Source organism: Dreissena polymorpha, chromosome 8, assembly GCF_020536995.1.
Source record: "Dreissena polymorpha isolate Duluth1 chromosome 8, UMN_Dpol_1.0, whole genome shotgun sequence".
In the NCBI taxonomy this organism is placed as follows: Eukaryota; Metazoa; Mollusca; class Bivalvia; order Myida; family Dreissenidae; genus Dreissena; species Dreissena polymorpha.
This window is the reverse complement of record NC_068362.1, coordinates 7,144,494-7,153,369: the sequence shown is the minus strand read 5'-3', so window position 1 is coordinate 7,153,369 and position 8,876 is coordinate 7,144,494. Positions and strand designations below refer to the sequence as shown.

General features: G+C 33.6%; 1 protein-coding gene across 1 annotated transcript; it reads right to left on the bottom strand.

The window, feature by feature from the left end:
• Positions 1-836: 836 nt before the first annotated feature.
• Positions 837-7,094, bottom strand: LOC127842010 (uncharacterized). The gene is made up of 5 exons (XM_052371309.1): positions 6,998-7,094; positions 4,471-4,706; positions 3,900-4,026; positions 2,774-2,966; positions 837-1,387 (listed from the first exon to the last, which is right to left on the bottom strand). The coding sequence occupies exons 2-5, from the start codon at positions 4,682-4,684 to the stop codon at positions 1,199-1,201; spliced, it is 723 nt and encodes a 240-aa protein (XP_052227269.1). The 5' UTR covers positions 4,685-4,706; positions 6,998-7,094; the 3' UTR covers positions 837-1,198.
• Between the last annotated feature and the right edge of the window lie 1,782 nt (positions 7,095-8,876).

Genomic DNA, 8,876 nt, shown 5'->3' with positions numbered 1-8,876 from the left:
TGGTTTGACTACCCAATAGCCAGCTGTGTATTTGACCTTTGCTCGATATTTGCTAATTGTTTAAGAGACAATATAAAGCTAGGTATTCGACTTTGGATTTATATTCGCGATAGTTTGAATGCCCAATATACAGCTTATTATTTTCGTTCTAAAAATTTTTAATACATAGTAACCGACTGGTTATTTGACCTTAGCTCGATATTGACTATAGTTTTAATACCTAATACCTTTTAAGTATTTGACATTGACTCAATATATGCTAAAGTTTGAATTTCCAATTCACCGCTCAGTATTGGGCATAAGCCCGATATTCGCTATAGTTTACGAAATTTCCAGTTGTATATTTCAAATTTGTCCGATATAAAATTCCCAAAATCATAAACACATTTATAGCTAACGGACCTTTGTGTTACACATTGTACCCTTTTATATGGATTATATGTTGCACTATTTTCATTCGTATAAGTACAAAATAAATTATTCTTAATTTTCAATACCACTACAAAATCAAGATCATAAACTAGTATATAAACTTTTCAAAGGATAAGTATACAGACGCTTTCATTAACTAGAGATGGTTCGTGCATTGCTCTTGTGTTTTCATGCACAATATTGCATAATCAACATAAAATCTATTTAAAGGATGTCCTAAATAGCGAAAGTGGATTAAAGTAAATATATTTTCTGAGTATGCATATCTTACGTCTGTTTCTTCCCATTTCCATACGTTTTATGATTGATCACATTATGTAGCAGGCACTCATAGTTTTCAGTGTTGGTCAATTATTTTACACTAATATAAAGGAAACAATTGAATAATAAAAAAACACAGCACATTTTGAAAGTATAACGAGGTTTCTTTATTACAGGTACACAAGCATAAAATACTTAGTGGACAAATTTTCAGTAAAAAGCAACGGCAAGACTTTTTATCTACTGCATTTTTATTTTGGTATTTTTATTTTAACACACACGCGCAGAAACACACACAGGCATGCACGCGCGCACACAAACAAACCCACAGCATCACCGAAAAGCTAAGACGAAATCGTTTATAATATTACTGCAAAGTCATGTTAATCAAAATGGAAATAATAAAAAGAAAAGTCTTAAAATAATTTCAAGCGTTATATAACATTATAGTTTGTTCAACGGTGGAGCTGAATATATGCACCATTCTGCACGTTGAAGCCTCTTTTTAATCGACCTTGATTGAGCTGAAGAACTCGGCTTCCCCCTTCATACTTTTTTCGTAGACGTTTAGAGCCTCTTCCTTTGTAATGATGCCGAGGTCAAAGGCGGCATTAATGAGCTTCTCGTATTCTACAGCGCTTGAATCGGGATTGAAGTTTTCCTTTACCCACCTAGTGTACACTCCAAAATCGGCCTGATATAATATAATAATAATAATAATAATAATAATAATAACAATACTACTACTACTACTACTACTACCTACTACTACTACTACTACTACTACTACTACTACTACTACTACTTCTACTACTACTACTACTACTACTACTACTACTAATAATAATAATAATAATAATAATAATAATAATAATAATAATAATTATAATGTTAATAAATATAATAATAACTAACAAAACAAACTAATAATAATTGAAAATTAAATAAGTGGAGGACCACTAGTCGATGTACATAATCTGTTAACTAACATATCTTGGTTGTGTCATTAAAAAGTATAATGAAGTTATTTTCCTTTATTGGTCTTCATAAATCATGTTACCCCTTGAACGTGACCTATTTTGTCGAAAAGTCATGATCAACGCTACATGACGTGTTGTTTAAGAGATTTGTATTGCTATATTTGAATACTATAAATGTGCCCACTGAGACGTGGACATTTACTTACCTTTAGGACATGATTTGTACAGAACATTTAGACGATGTTGCATACTAAATATGAAAGTCTTGGTCTTTGAAGTCTCACACATGTTTTCCCACTTACAGTAAATGTTTAACTTGTGACCCCATATGTAATGCCAGTTTAACTACATGGGCATAATTTTAACAAACTGTGTTGGGGATCTCTTGTATGAAAGCCTTGTGCTACGCGGTTTCAGACAAGAAGATTTAAAAAGGTTTTCCCAGTATAAGTGTATGTAAATCTGGTGAACCCTGAGCAAAGCCATTTTTGACACTAGTTCGTCATTTGAAGAAACTTTCTGGAGAACATGTAGATGATAATATACATTAAAAGTCTTTGGCATTGTGGTTGTATAACAGAATATATTTAACCTATTTTCCATGTACAATAGGAGACCCCCTCGAAGTCTTCGCCTGACCAGTTTTGACCCCAGGAGAGTTATTTGAACAAACGAAAGAGAACCTCCAGACGCTTCGTCACAAATATGGAGACATCTGACTTTTGGGTTTTAGACAAGAATATTTTTCAAAGTTTATCATATGTTAGTAAATGCAAAACTGGTCATACCTGGGCGTGGGCCCGTATTGACATCATAGGCGGAATTTGAATAGATGTTATAACTGACCTTAAGATGATGAAGCATACCAAACATGGAATGTGTTGGCTTACCTTCTCTCCCTTTGAGAAAGAAACGGCATTATTTTTTATTAACAGTTGAGTTCCACGTTTACTGATGTCCGTAATATATGTTATTAAAAAGTTGTTATGAATTGAACGTGAATGTGAATGTTTGAGCATAATTTTGTATGTTTGTTTTAAAATAAAACGACTGGCTGTGTTTGGTTTTCTTTAAATTGCTTAACACGAACGATTTCTCACCACTTTTGCTTTGATTTTCTCTCCAATCCACGGCCACAGCTTCGCACATGGTATAATAGCAACTATGAAATAGATGGACTTCTTATGGGTCGCCACGTCTTGCTCGTGATTCACGTACTCCGTGCATTCTGGACCCAATTCTATTCCAGAAGGGTCTTTGATGTGCCACTTGGCGAACAGACTCTGATAGTATCTGTGTGTACGATGAAATAAAAATAATATTAACCCATTTATGCCTAGTGGACTCTCCCATCCTTCTAAATTAGATCAATTTATTTCCAAAATTAGGGATATCTAGTATACTTATTTCTATAGTTAAAATATTTCTTACAGAAATTCCTTTAAGCAAACAGCGCAGACCCAGAAGAGACGCCGCATTATGCGGCGTCTCATCTGGGTCTACGCTGTTTGCAATGTCCTTTTTTCAGGACGCTAGGCATAAATGGGTTAAACAAAAGAATGACTTAGTTTGCTGCTGCTCTTCATCTGCAATAGGGTAATTTAAATAGAAATATTACATAAATTAAGTTGTATTTGAAATATATAAACACTTGTTAAAAGCTACCATTTTCGTTCCGGGGTTATGACATTCATCTTAAAAGTTAAATATTGATTGATGATATTCAGATGCAAGTAGCCCAAATATAAAAATTCTTCATATGCCGTCAAATGTAAATTAACGCTGTCATCAACTTATAAACGTTCACCTCTTTGATTTATATTGTCGCCTGTTACTTTGTTTACCCATTCCCAACGTACCCAAGTGTTCTGTTTTATTGAATTTTGTTAATCGGCAAATACGCACGCTTATCAGGAATAATGATTAAACCATTCATGCCTAGTGGACTCTTCCATCCTTTAAAATTGGATAAATTTATTTCCAAAAAATTAGGAATGTCTATTATATTTATTTGCTTAGTTTGATTATTTCTTACAATAAATCCTGTAAGCAAACAGTGCACACCCTGATGAGACGCGCATAATGCGGCGTCTCATCTGGGTAAACGCTGTTTGCCAAGGCCTTTTTTCTAGACGCTAGGCATAAATGGGTTAACAAACGAGTTATGTAAAATATAATTTCAAATACATATTTTTAATATATTAAAATCAAATTATAACTATTTACGCTGTAAAATCCTCCGCTTTCTTGATAAGTAACTGCTTAACACTGACATCGTCAGCCCTTTGGGCTGCCAGATCGAAGCTGGTTTTTGCCTTGAAGGTAAATATGCAGTCCTGGATCATGTAGTAGCCTATGTGATGGAAAAGTAAAAAAAAATGTATTCAGAAATAAGATGTACTTCTAGATGTTAACAACCGGCCAAATAACATACGCATATTAACAAGATAGATGTATTGAAGTTTTAAGATAATAAGATATAGACAAAGTCAACACGTTTATGCGCGTGCGTGCATAACATATACATGAGTTTGTGAGAGCCTCATTCAAAGCAGTTTCTCAAGACATACAACCAATGGCATTTTCGAACGGTAATAATGGCCTTCTTAGAATTTGGCTGATTTGTCTACATTAGAATATGTCAGAATTACGTTAAATAATCATGTATGTGTGCGTTGTGTGTGTACCTTAATGCGTGCATTCGTATGGGTGTTCGTGCGAGTATGTGAGCAAAGTTTGTCGTTTTGATATTTTTACGAAGGCCTGACGCGCACAATATTACAAATATACACGTTACCGAATCCCTCCGGATCTAAGGACTTTTTCACCATTCCCTGTACGAAGCCGGAAGTGAGTGCCTGGGTGCGATAATGCTCTGTCGCTGACCACAAATACTCTGAGAGCGTCTCGGCTCCAGGCACGGGCGGCGTTAACGGGCCTTTATGTAGACTGTGCGACCCCAGAATATGAGCATCGACTGTAGAATGGCGGGGACTCATGTTGGTTGACATCCTGACGGAGCTGCGTAGGAAACTGTAATATAACATTGTTACATACTCTAATAATTTTTTTAAATTTTATTTCTCATTGGCACCCTCTTCTCCCCCGAAAATGAATCAGAAAATCTATAATAAATAAATATTGTTCCACTTCATTACAATACAAAATCGGATTCTCACGCGTGCGTAACAACGGACAATTTTATAGTTTAGTCCGGAATAAATACTGTATATTTAAATTAAACTTAACAGATCTTAATAGTTTACTGATAGTGTCAAACAAGAAATATATCTCCGGTTTAAGTATAAGAAATCAGAAATACAATACATTGACTTTTAAGTTGTATACGTAATAAAGTGTACATACACGTTAAAACGTGATCTGATGGGAACAGCGACATACCGTTGACATAAAATCATATACAGTTATCTAATTTGTGCTAGAGAAACAGTTGAAACTCGGCCTAGCGGCCTCTGATAAAAGGAAATAATTTCGCATCCATTTCTGTCTTGTTGACTCTTTTGCAAACAACATCGTGATAAGTGTTTATCACCTAATTTTGTTTATCCTAACTAGGCTACGTACATGTGTAACTTTCGACGACGGCAAAGGAGCTTAACGTATTGGCAAAGAAGGATATCGGCATAGGTCAAGCAACATCATAGGTCAAAATATTCCATTTATTAGAAGAGCAGTCCAAAAGAATCGTTACCCTGCTAGTCATACGTTTTGATTAATTGCCTTTTGTTTATAATTTACATTTGTCCGGAACGGAATGCTTCCACTCTGAAAGCTTGCTTGCATGTTCATAGATTGATAGATCTAATGAGGAACGTTAATGTACGCAATATCAATTAATATGCATCTAATCCTTTTGCTTTATTTTCATTATTTGTGTTTGTATCATAATCTTCAGACTATGAATGCTATCTATTTAAAACAAAAAGATCGAAAGATGGTTCTATAGGTATAAAAACAGCCATTTTGTTGTCGCGCTGATATATCAAAAGCCAATATATAAATGTTCGTACATTACCGTTCGTTATACATTATATAGAACTTGCTTTTTACATGAGTCAGTCCTACTTTATTTGGGATAATATCAACAAATTACGATCAGTTTCGACCAGAATATTTTCTTTTCTAATTATGGTTAATTTAATTCCAAATATCGCTGGTGTTGACACAATTGGGATGAGAGTGCATTAAGCAATTTCTACAAGTATTTACCGAGTTTAGAAAATAAATTAATTTCTCTTCTTTACCTTACTTTCGTTTTTGGTTTGCTTTGGGTTCATAAAAAAACAATCGTAATTGTCGTCTTTCGGTTTTGTCTCTTTCAAAACATTTTTTTAGTTGCTTGCCTTTAAAGAATGTATTTCTATGGCAGATGTTTCTATTTAAATTTGTTCAGATGCCTTTATTTTTTGAGTTCTTTGTATATACGATACAATTATAGTGGATTTCATTCATTCACAAATAATTTAGTTCTATTTCCTTTTTCTTGTCAGTCATATTTACAGACTGGTGTACTAATGCATTAGCGATATCACCATTTACATTTTAGAAACTGTTCCGAAACTGATTCTGAGTTACCAAATACTGGCTAAAATACATTCAAAACGATTTTAAATTAATCGAATGAGTTGAATAGTTCTACATGTATATACGCGATACCGTGAAACTCTGATCGTAAATCGAGTAATTACACTAACGTTTATTTTATTCGCACACACACTTTCGAACATAAACATCGTTAATTGTATTTCTTCAAAACGAAATACTGTTCACTTACATAACCGTCGTTTTCCTTAATAAGAACTGATGCTATGTAAAGAAATCTTTATAAATATATAAATTATTAAGACGTTGTATCATTTTTATCGCGTCGCTGTTAACGTTTAATTGATATATATATTAAGGCGTTTTGTTTTAGAGTTAGTTTTTCGAAGCATATCGGTAAAACACTCATGTTTTTTAACACTCATGTTTTTGAAGTTATAATGCGTATAAATTGAACTTTAAGGCAGTTATACCGAGTTGTCTAAAATCCACCTTCTAGATTAATAAAACAGTTTTTATTGACCAAAAATCTTCATGGTGAAAATAGTTTCAATTTGATAATAGAAATTAGAAGTAAATTTTACAATTGTGTAACAAGCCTCGAGAGTTTTAATTTCATGACTGGTGGTGTAATGATACATCGATGTATTTGTCGATATTCATAAAATAATAGCTTGAAAAGTCAGCTAATTATTTGAGTTAAAACATTGATTAAATAATGTCACACGAATGTACATATCACGATACAAAATTAAACATACCTTTTTATTGATGACCTGGTTGATGGTATCAGACACGACAGATCCTCCGTGAAAAAATACACGGCGCTTTTTATACCCAGTTGGTAAGTGCAACATTTTAAACCGCTCTGGCACTAAAATTGTTCGACAATAAATTAATCTTGATTGGTTCGTGCTAGACGGGCAGTACTAATGTGTCATTCACTATTAATACCAAATGATTCAGTTTCAGGTCTTAGTATTTCCCTTCCAAAGGTTCATGAAAACGGATTTGGAAAACACGTACATATTGGACAGTTTACGCTTTTTACTTTTTCTTGCAGTCAAAATTAGGCTAAACGCTTTGCCACATTGCTATCGCAGTTGGAAAGCAAACACCAACTGTTCAGGGGAAGCGTAGAAGCTTGATGGCATTTACTTATGCTGAGATACTATGCTGATAAGTTTGCGCATCATTTTTCTTCTAACACGTACTCTAAAGAACATTGATACGAATTTTTGTTTTCCAAAATTCAAAAACGCACCCGTACGGGGACGCTGAGGAGAGGAAATATGTTTGGCCTAAGCTGTAGCAACCATTTGTTTAATTGATAATCTTGCGTTTTTTTCTGAACGATATGGACTGCGAGCAAGATATTTAGGGATTATGTAGAATCACTTGGATGAATTGTTCCTTTCACACTGTTCTAGTTGTTTTCTTACTTGCATTTTTCAAATTTGTTCTTATTTTTTTCATAGAATTTTGGTTAAGATATACGAGATCAATAGTTAATGAATGCTATTTTATGAAGTTCTACTCTTTTTCATTTACATTAACTTTACATTTAATGCGCCTGCCATTTGTGGTAGTGATTATCCTAGAGATTCTTGTGTACATTGTTAACTGAAGGTAAACAATTCGTTTTGCAACAACACCATGAAGTTCGTTGCATAGAAACTTTAACAGGTGTTGCACATGACCATTCCTCAACCAGTAATTTTCCAAATCCCACTTTGACATTGACAGGGTTGCCGTTTGGATTTATTAAATTTTGTGTTGTGGCATGGCTTAAGATTTTATCAAACGAAGTTCAAAAGAGCCGACAACATTATCACCAAACTTAAAACAATTCATCAACATTAATATTATAAATACTTTATGAAGTTCACATCAATGTTTAACAAATTTCAGTAACAAACTTTTGTTAAAAAAGGATTTTTAAACGAGGAAGATGAAAAATCTATATAAACAACGACAACACCCGTTTAGCTGGATATCTTGTTACGCTCTCTCTCAGTAAAATGTTTTGTTAAAAAAGGAGTTTTAAAAAAGAAGATGCAAAATCTATATAAACAACGACAGCATCTACTTAGCTGGAAATCTTGCTACGCTCTCTTTAATATACCACAAACACACAATTAAACTTCACCCTCTGCCGACCGACGGCGGATATTTTGTACATTAGTGTACGAGTATTGCAATGATGTGTCACGCCTGCACATTGCAACCACTTCTTAAGAATTGCGAGTTTTCGCCTTAATGAGGAAGATTTTAGGTGGCTGGTCTATTCATAAAGAGAAGTGTTTAATGCAAACTAAGTGATCGCTGAAGAACATGCACAATGGAACACTACCATCATATGAATATGTACTTGAATAAGTATTGTTATTTAATTATAGAAAAATCTCTATCCGGTTCAATAGTGTTTTTGTTCGAGAGGATTAAAGTTAATCATAACAATTGATAAATCCATAAAGTACTTTTAGTTGATTGACATTTGCATTTCAGTCATGTGCCATTATAAGATATCATATAATAAATTTTCAACATGTTTACAATTTAACTTCTATTTACGTGATCGGTATAAACTATTATTAATTGATTTTCAATTGAGTTATTATTTTATCATTCTTTAACCAA